The sequence below is a fragment of the Labeo rohita genome, chromosome 20 (assembly GCF_022985175.1).
Source record: "Labeo rohita strain BAU-BD-2019 chromosome 20, IGBB_LRoh.1.0, whole genome shotgun sequence".
Classification (NCBI taxonomy): domain Eukaryota; kingdom Metazoa; phylum Chordata; class Actinopteri; order Cypriniformes; family Cyprinidae; genus Labeo; species Labeo rohita.
Genome location: NC_066888.1, coordinates 13,457,071 through 13,473,352, shown reverse-complemented (window position 1 = coordinate 13,473,352; position 16,282 = coordinate 13,457,071). Strand labels below are relative to the sequence as shown.

Here is a 16,282-nt window from a genome sequence, read left to right as displayed (position 1 = left end):
GCTTCAAAATCTCGACACCCATTTACTGCCATTATAAAGCTTGGAAAAGCCAGGACTTTTTTAAATATAACTCATGTATTCACCTGAAGGAAGAAAGTCATATACACCTAGGATAGCTTGAGGGTGGCCCCTTAGTGAGTTAGCACTGGCAAAGACTGTCCTACTGTCAATATCATCTCAGTGTACATTAGAAACTCCCAGAATGCACTGTGTAAACAAGTATTGGCTGCTCACTATGTTTAACGTCATTGACTTTCTAGTATCTACAAAGATGTATGCTCACATTAAACAATAAAGTTGTTGAAAACCACAGCAATATTAAAATGGTAGTCCCAGCTGTAGACCAAACATAGTCTGAATAATTTGTATACATGCTGGCCTAGCCAAGGTATAAACGGAACATCTAGTTCTGTTAAGTCCAAAGTATACTTCACTTTTTACGCATATGCGAGGGACGTAATTTCGCCATCAGAATAGTATGTGCATACTGTATGCGCACCACACGATTTTTGTACGCGCAGGTCGCACGCGCGCATTGATGTTATTTTGCAGTAATCAGTTGTTCCACAGGCTGGAAACTAAAGAGACAGAACAACAACAACAAAATTGCAGACACTGCAACAACAACAGACCCCAGATAGCACACGTACGTCTGCAAGATGTCTGTTAAAGATCACTTGATCTGGAAAGCATCTGCTGTGTACAAACATCTGACAGACATCCATAAGATGTCAGTTTTACATACATTCTAAATCATAAACATCTTAAAGACATCTAGTAGACGTCTATTTGACATCTGATAAAAAACGTCCTATAGACGTATTGCAGAGCAAACACTAAAAAAATAGGTCTAGCAGTTGTAAATGCAGACGTCAAAAAGACGTCTCCGATATGTCTGTGTGCTATCAGGGACACTCACATTGACAAGCGCTTGTGAGCGAGAGGGTATGAGACAGCTCAGCTTTGCTTTAAAAGTGTTCAAAAATATTTGTTATCGGTTTGTAACTTATAGGAGAATATAGAGCAGACACTGGACATGGATGAAGCATTTTAGAGCGCACGTGTCGACTGTCCGCGTTCGTGCACAACATCAAATGGAGTATACTTTAAAAGGCTAGGCGTTCGACTTTATGCTTTCGAACGAAAATATACTTTGGGTTTAAGTCTGACTTCACAAAAACCAGACTAACACGTTTATATTATTTTAAAAAGACTGATTATTGCATTTGATTGAAATAGAACTTTTAAAGTGACCTGTTAGATTTACACATGCATCTCATTCATCTCCAGAGGTGAAATGAGAGGGGCGGAGCCAGACAGCGTGTTTGGGGGCTGTGGGCTGGTCTGGTGGATGCAGTCAGGGATTAGCGGCAGGCTGGCAGCACCAGGTCTGTCTGGATGGGTTGGAGTGGGTGGGCCACATATCCATGCAGACGTACAACAGATGCGTCTTAAAAAGATGGATTATTTGACATGAACGTGGATCATCCCACGACATGCTGCAGGGCTTCTGACCTCTCCACCCATCCCCCAACACAGGGGGCAGCCACTGTGAGAGAGCGTATTAGTGGGGTCTCGTAGTAGCAAGCATCAAATGCGTGTGTTTGTGTGCGCACGCTTATCTGTACATGTGGATTTGGTCCAAAGCTCCATCAGTAAATGAATATGCTGGATTGATCCGGTTGGCCGTGCACATGCGGTCATGTGTACCGTAGCATGGCATGCGCGTACCCAAGGAGAAAGGTCAGAATGTCAGGGAGTGTGCGCGCGTGAGAGGGAGAGAGAGACGCGGTAGCATGGGGACGGTCCTGTTCCCACACACTCGGTCTCTGATTAGCTGGATTATGTGACAGCTGCCCAAAGGGCTAGATGCGGATAAAGACTAGTGGGGGAGGTAACCAGTGAACAAAGACCTCCATCTAAAACCCATCACTGCAAGACACCATCAACCTGAGTCTCGTGACACTCCGAGAACATTCCTCCGGCCACACACACACCCCTAGAAGTGGCCCAACATGCAACAAACGCACCCAAACAAACTTGGAGATGCATGCTGCCGTTTCACCACAAGTAATTCTTCCCTTCTTATCGTGGACTACTTTTGCTGATAGCGAGGATATTTATAGAGGGCTGTGAACAAGCTAACACAGCCCGCCTGGCTCGGATGTACTTAGGAGGGTACATCACAACCAAACCTTCGAGCAATTGCATACTCGCATTAGGTACTGCAGTCATGTTGGGACGCCCTCAGTGTGTGTGTAAGTAGCTGGGTGGCTAGTGGGGTGGTGGTGGAGGGAGCCACAGGTGCAAGTTCCCACAGTCAGTGGATGGGGCAGTTTAAAGTGGGGCAGGGCTGAAATTAGAAGGGGCTGAAGTGAGAGAGGCTAAGAATGACCCTGGAGACCTTTCATCAGGCTTCTCATCAGCTTCAAAAGGCTCCCACGCCGCAGTTTCATTTGGCAGTGGCGCACACACGCAACTGGCTGCAATTCTCTGACGCATTCGCACACAAGGCCCTACTGAGAGTAAACCATATGATTATTACATTAAACAATGTCAACTTTAATCAAACACTGATCACATGACAGGATGATGTGGGATCTTCTTGCTAAGAAAGCAAAGTGTTTTCCACCAGCAGTCACGAACAAGTGACGTCCAGCTGACAGCAAGTGCGAGAGCTTTCACACGCCTTATCTAAAGTACCCGAAGCCTTCAGCGCCGCGTCAATACCCTACAAAGAGAGTGAACGAGAATAGAAAGAAAATTAAAGAACTGGGACTGAGATGCAAAGAAGGGACGGAAAGAGTCAAAAAGAAATCACAGAAACTGTGAAAAAAAATAGGTCTTCATTCCTCTGTGACCTCGGTGAGAAAACGAGTACTTCATTTCCTCATCTGCTTTTGGAAAGGGAACTGCAGAGAGAGGCAAACTTCCCTTGTCTGACCTGGCAGGAAGATATCATCCCCACCCTCTTTGCCGACCAACTAGGGTCACAGCGGTTCAACAACAAAACATATAACCTATGGATAACTGTTTTGTTAGTTTTGCGGTGATTAGTCTTTAGCACTCGCATTATAATCCAACTTTTAAAAAGTGACATCTTGCTCCTTTGGGATCTGTTATTGCATGCAGATACTTTTTTCATGTGAACACCTAATCATACATGGCTTTTTACCTGAACTAGCTACCCATAAAACCAATATTTTACAATGTTCACACTAAACCTGTCACTTATAGTCTGAGCACCAGTCGTACAAGTTCTGCGCCAGACTTTTTGATTGATTGTCCTCAGGGGACCTGCAGGCCATTTATTCATTCCATGGCAAGCGACCACGGTATATAATCTCCATTAATCTGGGATGTCAATCCCATCTTTTTAGCTGAACTGTTGACTGACACAGAGATTTGGGCCAAAGTGAGGGTGGAGAGGCAGTGGACAACACTGACCGCAACCTTCAATTACCACAAAATGTAAGACACCACCAGGCCAATTAAAGGACACTGAAAGGCTTTTTTGTATCATCAGCCTGGAACAAGATGAGACTGTTTCCCAAAACTAACGGATAGTTTTGGAGCAGAGCATGTCCTTAAAATGTGACGCAATAAGAAAATACTCATTCCTGTTTGACATATTGAATTAGCTCAACATGATGCAGAAATCAATTTTCGAACAAACTATTTAATCTTTGTCAATAAATAAGGCTATGAATGTATGCAGTTTTAACTACGGATGAGCAATTACTATCATATATGTGAACCCGGACCACAAAACCAGTGTCATATGGGTCTTTTTTAAACTGAGATTTCAAAAATAAGCAAACTAAGCTTTCCATTGATGTATGGTTTGTTACAATAGAACAATTTATTTAGAGAAAACAGTATATAACGGATACTTAAAGGCCTTTTATTAATCATTGAAATCTTCATCTATACAATTTCCAATGATTTAAGAATTGTAAGAAATTATACAATTGTAGAAGCAGGCTGTCTAAATAAGCCTAAACTCTGAAACCGGCGTTCATCAATGGTACATGAAAAATGGTGGACATAAATCAAAAAGCCAACCCACTTTGATAAATTCAGCACATTAGAGCCCAAGAACTCCTACCCCCTTTAGAAAGTACAGTGCAATTCCACAGCATAGATCAAGACGGTGTTGACTCAGATTCTGTGCTCTTCCCTGCAGCACAGGTCTGATCACAAATGAGGGTACTTTGTTCTCACCGACCCTCTAGAGCAGGCAATGAGCGATGTGATGATGACTGTCACCCGCCCCAGCATGACAAGGTCATGTTTGTGTCAACCAAGTCTAGACTTGGTCGGGGAACGATCGGGGGTGTCGGGGAGGTCCAGTCACCTCGCAGGGACCACATCACGCCCTCAGTGGTGGGAAGAGGAGGCTGAAAAGCCAGCTCTGTAATCAATCACCCACAAGAGAAAGGTGTCCCCTACTCCATCACCAATGCTCAGGGGTCTCGGCCACACTGCCGACAGGGGGTGACCAGGTCGTTTCATTTGTGCTCTTTCTCCCGGCCTCTCCTTGTCTGTCAACGCTGTATCGATCCCATCAATCTTAAACTCCATTTTATTTGTCCCAAGTTTCCAGCTTTCTCACAAGACCAGCCACAACAACTCTCTGAGGAAAACAACATTGAGCTTGCAGTCTAATTAAACCGAAGGAAACAGCTCTTTGGATCTGGGTAATGACAGGAGAGCAGGGTGGGGAGGGGACAGGATCAAAGAAAATGGCTGGCAAAAATTGCTGGGGAAGAACCTGGAGGAACACCCTAACTCAACCTGTAGCTCAAGAGGGATTCTGGGCGGCTTTGATGGTCTCTCATTCTGAGAACAATGTGGAAAGTCTTTCCCACCCTCATCGAGAACCCTTGCTTCAACCAAAACGGTTGAGCTGAAAAGGGATTTCTAGGTGGCTTTGTTAGTCCCTCTTCCAGAGGCCAATGTGAAAGGTCTTTCCCATCCATCCTCATCAACAACCCAACTTTGGATGAGCAATTCTTCGCTACTCCATCCCAGAAATCCAGTGCAGGAGTGACCTCTCAACACAACAAGTCCATATGACACGACTCGTTTCGAATCAGTCAATTGTCATTTTCCGCCAGGCTTCCAGAGCACAAAAGCGAACAATAGCTTTGTTTAAGCGGCATTATGGCCCTGGGAGAACAGGAAGATGCAGCCCGACGTGCACTCTGGGCCCTGGAGCCAGTAAATGATATTCTGCGCTCGGTAACCTCCCCTCTTTCAGCAAACTCCCACACGGGGGTTGAGTTCCTACAGACACAATAATAAAGCACCATCATCGACTACAATGCGTCTAGTTAACCTTGCATACCCACGAGACACCGTTATCAATAAAGCGAGTCGGACGAAAGTCCGGCGGGTCTGAAAGGCAGGAACACCAAGCGAGATGCAGAATTATGCTTGCGTGGTGCTTATCGCTGCAGACTTGGCCAACGCAGGGCACACTCTGGGTGAGTGTGTACACACACGGCCCATTTAGCATTCCGCTGCTATGCCAACAAGATCATTAGCAATGACAATACAACAAACCCCTCCCCTCTGGGTGCTAATTAAGCAGGAACGGACGGCATTGGCCGCAAACACACACACACTTTTACAGCCCATATAGAAACACAAGCAAAGGTGTGTATTGGTTATCTTACTCAGCCTGATAACAAAGTTTCCTATGGGATGTAGGAACATGTTTGCAAACTGTCTCAAAATAAAAAATATTTTAAACACTAGTAACTTAAAAAGTACAATACAATTTCCACCATGTAATCACTCATTTTGTGGACAAAACTACTATTACGTCATCAAAACATACAGTATCTGCATAATCATATTTGATGTAATCATATTTTGATGCCACCCAAATCAAGCCAATCATATAACCTTATAATGTTTGCCTTATAACAAGCATTTGTGGCTAGAAAGTATATAAAGTATATTTGTGGTTAAAAAGTACATACACTTATTTTTTATTTGATCGATCGTTTCACTAAAGATGACACTTATTTCTTGGCTGGGATCGTGTAGAGCCCTTTGAAGCTGCACTGAAACTGTAATTTGGACCTTTAACCCACTGGGTCCCATTGACGTCCGCTATGCAGAAAAATTCTGGAATATTTTCCTCAAAAACCTTGGATTTTGAGGAAAATTGGATAATTGGATAACATGGGGGTGAATAAATTATTAGAAATTTTTAATTCTGGAAGTGAACTAATTCTTTAAGCACTGGAATTACAATATATGCTTATAGCTTGACTGTAAAAATTGTATAAAATGCATATTTTAAAAGGTATAGTACAGTAGTACTGTATAGTATAGCAGTCATGCAGGCAAATTACAACTCAATCACCAGTATACACAGTAATCGTTCAGATCTTCTCAATTTCAGAGAAGGTTTGACTGCAGCATTTGTAGAAACTGAGACTAGAATGGCTGCTTGGCAGCAACAGAAACAGGCTGTGAGGTTGGAAGCTGCCATATCCCAGTGGGCACAGCTCACAGATCTCCCAAAGACGCCGGCCTGGATCAATTCTCACAGCTCTAAATCCTTCCAAACCGTGTATTACACATTAGTCCGGCCATTCTAATCTAAAGTAGCTTCCAAAAAATGAACATGAACACAACAACCACATCTGTGAAACTCTTCCACCTGATAGCCGCCCCTACACTGGTGTTATAACCCCAATACGGAATGACAATATTCCATAAACTGCTCACGGGCAACCATCCATTTGGCAAGCAGCCCCTCGGTTACTACAGTGAGGCGGCCATTTGACACCCTAGACTGCTAGCTCATCATCAAACCATCTGACAAGCCAGTTGTCTCCCTGTCGGTCTTGTCCAGTTACAGTACTGCCGATTACTCCAGTTTCAGCATCTAGTTAAAATGGCAGAGCCATTGCTAAGTAGCTTCACTTCTCGCCCTAGTTGCTAGTAGCTGGTCTCTCCAGCGATGTTACAGCCCACATGGGCTACAACTCCATTACAATCATTATCATTTTGAACAAGGTCAGAGGTCAAGCGGGAATTAAACTTGCTGTGCCATAATGCACTTTAATCACTGCAGCGCACCTGCTCACAATTCATTAGCCTACTAGCTTAGGAAGGTGCACACATGCATTAGTCAGACACATGCGCCACATCCATGTACGCCAACACAGCAAAAACAATCAGGCTCTGCCTGAACATATTCATACAGCTGGAAATACAAAAAACAATCATCATTCACGCTGTCATTTGTGAAACTGTGCTGAAGCAAAGGAGAAACTCAGTACCAGGGAGGTAGAGCATCATGGGTAGCTGAAAACAATTAGTTGAGCACCAGGAGCTAACAATAGAAACGGCTCTCTCTCACACGCACACTAGCTTCCAGTGTTATTGGGAAGGGACGTCAGGGTTAAGCTCGCTAACTCCCACTTCTGAATGGACCCCATGTTTTCTATGACCCTTCTCAGGGGAGACAGAAAGTCCATTATAATTGCACTGCCTAATACAATCATGTCCACCACTGGTGGCTCAATGCGTTCATCCTAATGGAAGCTCTTCTGTTGGGAACCCGTTTATCTTGCACTCTTCATGAGGGCGACGCTCAAGATCTCAACATACTCTAAAAGCACCGACATGCTTTCTTGGGTACTCAACTGAAGTACTGCACAAAATAAGTGCTTTTTCTTCAGCTCTCACTTCCTGATGCCAGGCCTAAAGGCTCATTCACACTAAGAATGTAATTATAAAGAAAAGATAACTATAATGATAACTACGTCGGCGTCCACATCAAGGGACGATAGCGTTCCGTTTATTATAAGGGTGAGCTGCAGTTGTGCCATCTACCATTTTAAATGCTCTTTGAAGTCAAGTTCTGATTGGCTGTTGATGTTATTATAGTATATCACCTGGAAAAAAAAAAAAGTAATCTCAATGATATTGCATTATTGTAATAGCTGTGGTGTGGACTTCTCTATTCTTACAGAAGACCTGTAAGACCTTGGGAACACAAATTATATTATTGATGCAATCCGAGGGCTTTCTGAGTTTTCTGGCTTTAATGGCCCAGAAAGGTAGTTTGGTCATCGTTAATACAGTCCATGTGACAATAGTGGTTCGACGGTAATGTTTCAGTTGTGTTGCTGTCTATGCAGGGTCAGAAAGCTCTCGGATTTTATCAAAAATATCTTAATTTGTGTTCCCAAGATGAACGAAGGTCTTACGGATTTGGAACAACATGAGAGTGAGTTGATGTTACCAAGAAGTGGGTTTCAATTCAAGTTCTTTAGTCATTAATCGATTAACAGCATTTTGGCAGAGGCCCATCTAAATAGACTGTTTTCATGTGTTTCAAGAGTCCATCATGTGGGAGTGATGGAGTAGGAAGTGCCTGGCTCGTACACTTCACAAAGAGTCCAAATGGTTTCTCTTCATGGAATTTTTTCGAAACGGTCCCCTATAAAATTAAACATGGTCAAAACTAGGCGGGAAAACTGTCCATGTTTACAAAACGCAACAAAGCCAAAGACAACCTCTCTCAACCCGCATTGTATCATAACAGGTTTGCTTCATAAAGTCACCTCAGGCACATCGCCTCTTAATTGGTCCGGTCTCTCTGCTGCTAAAAATACCTCTACCATGACTGCTGCATTGAGGAGAGGGAAAATGCAGCCTTTCCCTTCGTTTAATGGGAAGGCATGGGTACAAACAGCCTTGCTCTGCCCCGGGTCACAAGAAAGAAAATGTTTATTGTGGTGGCAGAACAAAAAGCTATTTCAGGGTCAGGAAGGGAAAGAGAGAGAGTCTCACATCCAGCTAGAGATTCTTCATGATCTTAAACTTCCTGGTGAATCACCACAGCGGGTCTCCATGGAGAGAGAGGAATCAATACTGGCGCTTCCTGTAACATCACAAACCACTGCAGATGACTGCGAATAGTGCAGCCAGTTAAAACAAAAACTACTCTGCCTTGACCCATTTTATTAGATCTAGAGATGTGTCACAGGTCAACTAGTCATGCAATGCAGACTAGACTACTAGTGAGGAAATAGTGTTTTTGGTAACACTTCACAATAAGATTCCATGCAAGATGTCTTAAAGGGATAGTTTGAAAATTGAAAAATTTGAAAAATTTGAAAATCACCCAAAAATGAAAATTACCATTTGATTTACTCATCCTCAAGCCATCCTATGTAGGTGTTGAGGTCAAAAGTTTACACCCCCCTTTCAGAAACTGCAAAAAGTTAATTATTTTACCAAAATAAGAGCTGAGGGGTAAAAAATTTTGGAATTTGAAGATCAGGGTAAATTTAACTTATTTTGTCTTCTGGGAAACATGGAAGTATCTTCTGTAGCCTCTGAAGGGCAGTACTAATTGGAAAAAAAATATGATATTTAGGCAAAATAAGAAAAATGTACACATCTCCATTCTGTTCAAAAGTTTTCACCCCCCGGGTCTTAATACATGTTTGTTTTTTTTAGTGTCGGTGAGTGTTTGAACCTTTTATAATGGTTGCACGTCCCTCAGTTGCCTTCAATGTGAAAAGATGGATCTTGGAAAGGGATCAAATACACAAAAATGCTGGAAAACCAAAGAATTTGTGGGACCTGAAGAATTTTTCTGAAGAACAGCAGGCAGTTTAACTGTTCAGGACAAACAAGGGACTCATGAACAACTATCACTAAACAAAAAAAACACAGCTGTGGATCATTCAGGTAACAACACAGTATTAAGAATCAAAGGGATGTAAACTTTTGAACCGGGTCAGTTTTATAAATTCAACCATTTTCTCTTGTGGACTATATGTAAACATCTTTTATGTGAAATATCTTATTCAGGTCAGTACTAAATAAACAGCAACATGCATTTTGTATGATCCCTCTTATTTTGGTAAAATAATTAACATTTGCAGATTTTGAAAGGGTGACGTAAACTTTTGACCTCAACTGTATATGACTTTCTTCTTTCAGACGAATACAATTGGAGTTATATTAAAAAAAATGTCCTGGCTCTTCTGTTAAGTGTTGCCATACTTTTTATATTTTTAAAAGCGATCTGCTAATTAGCATGCTAATAGCAAACAGTTACATAGTTTGCAAATGTAAAAGTTGTATGTCTAAATTCAACCTTTTAAAGTTAAACTTCAACATCCATCTATAAAGAGTCCTGCCACAAACACGGTATTTTATGACACTACGTCAAGTTAAAAAGTTTAACAAATGGTAACTTAAAAAAAATTTGTTGTTTCTAATCTGTCGCTGTTTTTGAATGCCACAATGCCAGTTTGTACCTGTCGTTCCTTTTTTTATGAATTTGGTACCATTCTTAAAATGTAGCTTGTGAAAATGTGACACCGTCCCACCCATGACTTAACCGTGGCTTCGGGTCAACCCCCATAAAAGACAAAAACAACAACAAAAGATGGACACTGGACATTTTGAGGCCTTGGGGGAGGAGCGATCTATAATCAGTCCCAATCAACAGCCACCTGCTCTGATGCTGAACTGGACAATTACTGCTTTTTGTTGACCGGAGACACAGCCAGCTGTGACTGGCTAATTACACAGTCAATAGTGTAATCAGTCGTGAGGCTCTAGCACTTCTTTCCCAGGTGAGACGAGAACGAGTGGCTCCGCTGAAAGACCAGTTAAGGGGGAAGGGAACTCAGAGGGCAATAGATAATTGTTTACTAAAGGCCCATGTAACGGTCTCCTAGCAACTGCCCAGCAAGCTCCCAATCAGGTGTGGCTGACGCTGCCGTTTAGCCTTGAAGCGTAGTGGTCCTCCACTCTGACGGACGGATACAGCTGCCGTCTCCATCATCGACATTTACCGTGTCACCAGAGAGGCTCTCTCAAACTCTTACACTGGAGTTACACATCCACTAAAACTGTAACACAAATCTATGTTACATAACTGCAAAGGAATAGAACTAACAGGTGAAGAACTTACTAACCTACTGGCTCAAAGTCTGCATTAAATAAACTAAACCGATTTGACGGATACATGCACCCAAGTAGGGCCGGGTCAATATATAATTTCTGGATTAATCACAATCTTGATATGTACTTCTTAAAAAAAAAAAAAACACAAGATCAATCTTTAACTCTACGTGTTTCCTACATTCCCACTACTAAATCTACATCCCCAAAGCAAAAAAAGGCCATATTTTAACCCTTGTTTGCAGTCCAGATTTGATATGATATAATAAAAGGCTTTCCACAACAGAATAATCCATGCTGAAAAAAAGCAATACAAACCATCACAGAAATTCTAATGGTTTCCACTACAAATACCATTATAAACATAACAAACCATCAACTTTTAACCATTAAACCATTAAAAAAATGGGTTTCTGTAGTGTATTTTGGGACATATTCCATTAGGATTTATTGGTTTTAACAAGCCACCAATAGAAGGTGACCAATTACCAGTAGAGACCAACAGGGTCCATTACAGTTTCCATTAAAAGTCCCATTATAACCAATAAAACTATTACAATTTTTGTGATGGTGTCTATTGTTTTTTCAGCAGGGATGGCAAAAACACATTCCACATAGGTTGCATGCAATATTTCATATTTCATAAACAAATGACTCTTTTGAATAATCTTGTAGTGAATCATTCAAAAGACTTTTTCTGCTCTTTCAGAGAAGTCTACAACTTAAGAGTCATTTTATACAAAACTGAAAATATTAAAAGCATATATGTTCCCACATTGTTACAATAAAACATTGCTATAAATCACAAAAAATGCCATTAAAATTTACAGAAGCAAAAGGAGAGAAATCAAATTGAAAGTTTTTATTAAATCAAATTGGTAAATCTATTGTAATACTAATAAGCAAAGGCAAAAGGTTTACCAAAACCAATCTAGAGATATAAGAAAACAAACTGCACCTCCGACAGGTGGCAGACTCAATCTCCAAGACTCTGTGTGCGGTGCTAGATATCTTTATACAATGCACTCTAGATGAGGTTACACCGAGCACATCAAACAGATGTCCGGATGCAGAGGCACTTAAGAGCACATTCCTCTGCCAATTTCATTAGCTTCCATGGGACACTAAGAAACTACAAACACTCAGCATTTGAAATTCAAACTCAATCACAGGCTTTCAGACACATATCCACAACCACACATCACGTGATCTGACTTACGCAGGGACATATCTAGGTAAGATTTCAAGCGGTGGTCAGAAGTGAAGCAGGTGTAGCATCAAAGGCGGCCCCGAAAGGGTCAGTTTGATAGCATGTTACACATTAACTTAAATGGTTGAGTGTTTGAGTGCTGAGGGGGGGTGGGGGGGGGGGTTAGTTTTTCATGCCTACGGGAGGGCTGGTTTAGGGGTCTGCCAGGTGAGTATGTGCCTAACTGGGCTGCCGTCCAAAGCTGACAGTCAATACTACACAACATCTCTTTTTGTTGTTGTTGCTGTTGTTGTTTGCGGGTGTGACACCGAACTGCATAAAACATTGCAGCGATTTGCTACCTGATATCAGCATCAGTAACGTGCCTGCGTGTCTGGAGAGACACTTGATAAGTTTTTCACATATCAACACAAGGGAGACGCAAGTAGTACAAGGCTACCCTTACAACAAATTGCCATGGTAACTAAACTTTCCACTAAAATCCCACACTTGCAAAGTTAGTTATGGTTGCTAACTACTAGAAAAGTGCAATATTAACCACTAATAATAATAATAATAAAAACAAACTGATCAAGATTTAGAAGCTTCAAATTAATTTTTTAACCCTACAGTTGTTTTTTAAATTCATGGCGTTAAAAAAGTTAAAAAAGTCTAAATTAGTATAAGTACATACAAGTATAATTTTACACTTAGATTTGTGATTATTTTAATAAATGTTTTAACTAATTTGTAGCAAAAAAATATGGGGATATCAAAGTGTGAGGGGCAACCACAACGCGTGTTTCAACATTTAATGTTTTTGCCTAACAATAAAAAACTTTGGTTACCATGGTACATTTTTGTGAAGGTTATAAGCTACAAAAGAGAGATTTAACAAATTTACTAAAAGCAGTAACGCCACAATTACTGCAAATGCAGCTGCCGCCGGATTACGCGTCATATATGACTATAAAACACACAAGAAGCTTTGAGAAAGATTCGCATCACTTGCAATGAAAAGCCTACAAAAAACCAATGCAAAAGCGGTACCAGAACCTAGAGAGGGCATCTATAATGTTCAAAAATGATGTCTAGGTAGGCAGCTCACTAGGATTTGAGACACAACCGGCTACGCGTAATATTCTCTCATGTTCTTTCAAACCTGACTTTCTTCCGTTATGACAGACTTAGTCGCTATTCACTTACATTGAATCGTTTTTCATCCAACACACGTGAATGACTGACATTCAGTTTAACATCTCCTTTGTGCACCAAGAAAGAAAATAAGTCACACAGGCTTGAAACAACATGACAGAATTTTGATTTATGAGTGAACTATCTCTTTAAGAAATGCGTGTCACCTTAAATGCACCTTAACCAAACACTCACAGCGAAGTCAATTTCTTAACTATTATAACAAATAACCTTTTTTAAGCAAAAATCGTCAGGACACAGCAGTCTTACACGCCCAAGATAAAAAAAACAGACCCTGTCATCACCGTAACAATATAGTGCAGTCAACTTCCGAGCAGTGACAGCTCACCGCGGCGCGTTATTATTATAGCTCATGCAAAGACGCGCACTTACCGGCCAGGCGAAGTGAAAGGGAATGATGATCTTTCCCACATCGCTCGTTTTGCTGGGGTTGTTCTTTGCAGTCTTAAAAGAAAATATATTTCCACCGAGAACGTCAGTAGATCCAGAGCCAAAGGTGCACTGCCCAGTGGTGGTGACTTCAGACTGGTACTCCTTCAGACACACTTTAAAGTAAGTATCGCACTCGTCCCGCACGCAGCGCTGGTCTTGAGAGTTCCGTGAGCCGTCGCAACATTCCCCGTCCCACAACTCACCGTTTACATTTTCTACAGCAATCAGCTGCAGCTCGAAATAGCCAGAGGACTGGGACACCTAAAAATAACATTTAATAAAAAAAAATTAAATAAACAGCGGAAGCATAACACTAGTCGTTTATTATTGAAATGCAAAACGCGTTTGCAAAAAGCATGCGCTTGTGCATTCTCCAGAGAATCAGTCTATAATTTTGCTAACCTGTTAGTGCGTATTAGAAAGCAATTTTAAAAATTGATCCACCCCTCGTTTATCGGGAGCGAAGGGGTGCAAGTTAACATTTATTTCATCTCCTGACATTTTCAAATGCATGAGCACATGTGGCTGCGTAATTCAAATATCGATTACTTTGAGCAGAATTGATTGAAATCGTCAGCCCACACCCATCAACTTTTGCCTGCTGATCACTGCTATGGCAATTAAATCGATCTGCAATACTAGAAACAATCAGCGCTCTCACCTTCGTCCATATCGTTAACAGCAGGCACGCGATTGGGAACCAATTCCTAATCCTGATACAATTCCACATGCCGCTGATTTTATGCGTTATGAATACGAGATGGAAAACGGCCGTTGACCGGCGACAGGATCCTCCGCTCCTGACATGCAAAAATTCACAAGCGTGGTGTGTTTGCGCGGTGATGGTCTGGGCTGATCTCTCCCTCCGTCTGATCACTTCACGGCAAATGATATGTTTCACAGCTACCACACGCCTGAGGAGATCGCGCGTGATTGACAGCTGCTAGAACCAATCGCAAAGCCTCCTGCTGATTCGTTTGGCCAACCGCCACGCGAGGGGCGGAGCTTGTCAAAAACTTACGCTGTCTATTCCCATTTCACAACGAGCAATAAAACGCACGGTCTTTTTTCCATTAAAATTCTGACATTTTTGTAACAGTAAAATTACATTATTTGTATATTATTATGTGAATGCTTACTAAATACTTTAAGCGACAATCACACATCAAATGTAACAGAGACTTGCATTTTAAGTGCTAAAACATAATCCAGTTGACTGGAAAGGTGTCAATCTTTTCAACCATATTCGTTTTAAACACTTTGGCATATTCTAGCATAAGTTAATTTAGTATTTGATTCTAATTTAACATGGCACTTTATTTTATTACTTCTTTATTGTGTGTATTGATGCTTTGGCAACATTATATGTAAAACAATGAAGACAATTAAATGCTTTGAGATTAATTGAAATTCATTACTATGTGGAAACCACAAAACCGCGTAAAGTAGTCAGAGCCTCGGGAAACCTGTATATCCTTACTGCAGTTCAATCTCCTGATGCGTGCTTTGCCTGCTAGTGTGATTTGGCACAGGTGAGAGCGCCCTCTACTGCACATGTGTGCATTAACCTGAAAAAGAGACCCCAAAAAGAAAAATATTTAAAATATTTATAGATACAACAAAATTTTTTTAAAGATCTAATCACCTTAGTATCTAAGTCAGAGGTTCTCAATCCTCCTTGCTGAAAAGAATAACTTCTTAAAGGAATAGCTAACCCAAAAATTTGCTGACCCTCAAACTCCAGCCAACTATCTATGATGAGATTGTTTCTTCATATAAACAAATTTGGAGAAATTTAGCATTGCTAACCAAAGGATCCTCTGTTGTGAATTAGTGCTGTCAGAATGACAGTCCAAACTGCTTTATGACAGGAGGAAGCATGGATTATGGACTCATATTTTGGCCAGAAGCAACGGTTTAAAGTTTAAGTCCCTCAGTAATGGATTTGTCACTTACAAACATGTAGATTTTTAGTTCATAAGATGTTAAATGGTGGACTGGAGTCATGTGGATTACTTGTGAATTATTGTGATGTTTTTATCAGGTGTTTGGACTCTCATTCTGACGGCACCCATTCACTGCAGAGGATCCACGCTATTTCTCCACATCTCTTCTGATGAAGAATAAAATCTCATCTACCTCTCGGATGGCCTAAGGGTGAGTAAATGTTCATTTTTGAGCAAACTATTACTTTTAAAACTAAGCCTAAAAACATATTAAACCAGCCTAGACTGGTTTGTAGGCTGGTTTTAGAGGATCAGCTACTAAAATTGGTAGACCGGCTTGCCGACCAGCAGAACACTAGCTTGGGCAGGCTGATAGACCAGCTAGACCAGCTGGTCTTGGATAATAACCTCAACGCTCCACATTTTGCATGTCTTCCTTACTTATCACATCTGATTTATATCATCAGCTCATTAATAAAAGGCTGAGAGACATAAATTGTGTGTGTCAGATAAAAGAGTCATACAAATGAGCAGAACTGAAGTC

At 41.2% G+C, this 16,282-nt stretch overlaps 1 protein-coding gene across 1 annotated transcript in view; it reads right to left on the bottom strand.

Annotated features, from left to right (window-relative positions):
* The window catches only part of jag2b (jagged canonical Notch ligand 2b), a 53,580-nt gene extending 38,909 nt beyond the window's left edge, over positions 1 to 14,671 (bottom strand). The window contains 2 exon segments of the mRNA XM_051138042.1: positions 13,733 to 14,053; positions 14,454 to 14,671. Of these exon segments, the coding sequence (XP_050993999.1) occupies positions 13,733 to 14,053; positions 14,454 to 14,522 (390 nt within the window). The 5' untranslated portion in view covers positions 14,523 to 14,671.
* Positions 14,672 to 16,282: the final 1,611 nt, after the last annotated feature.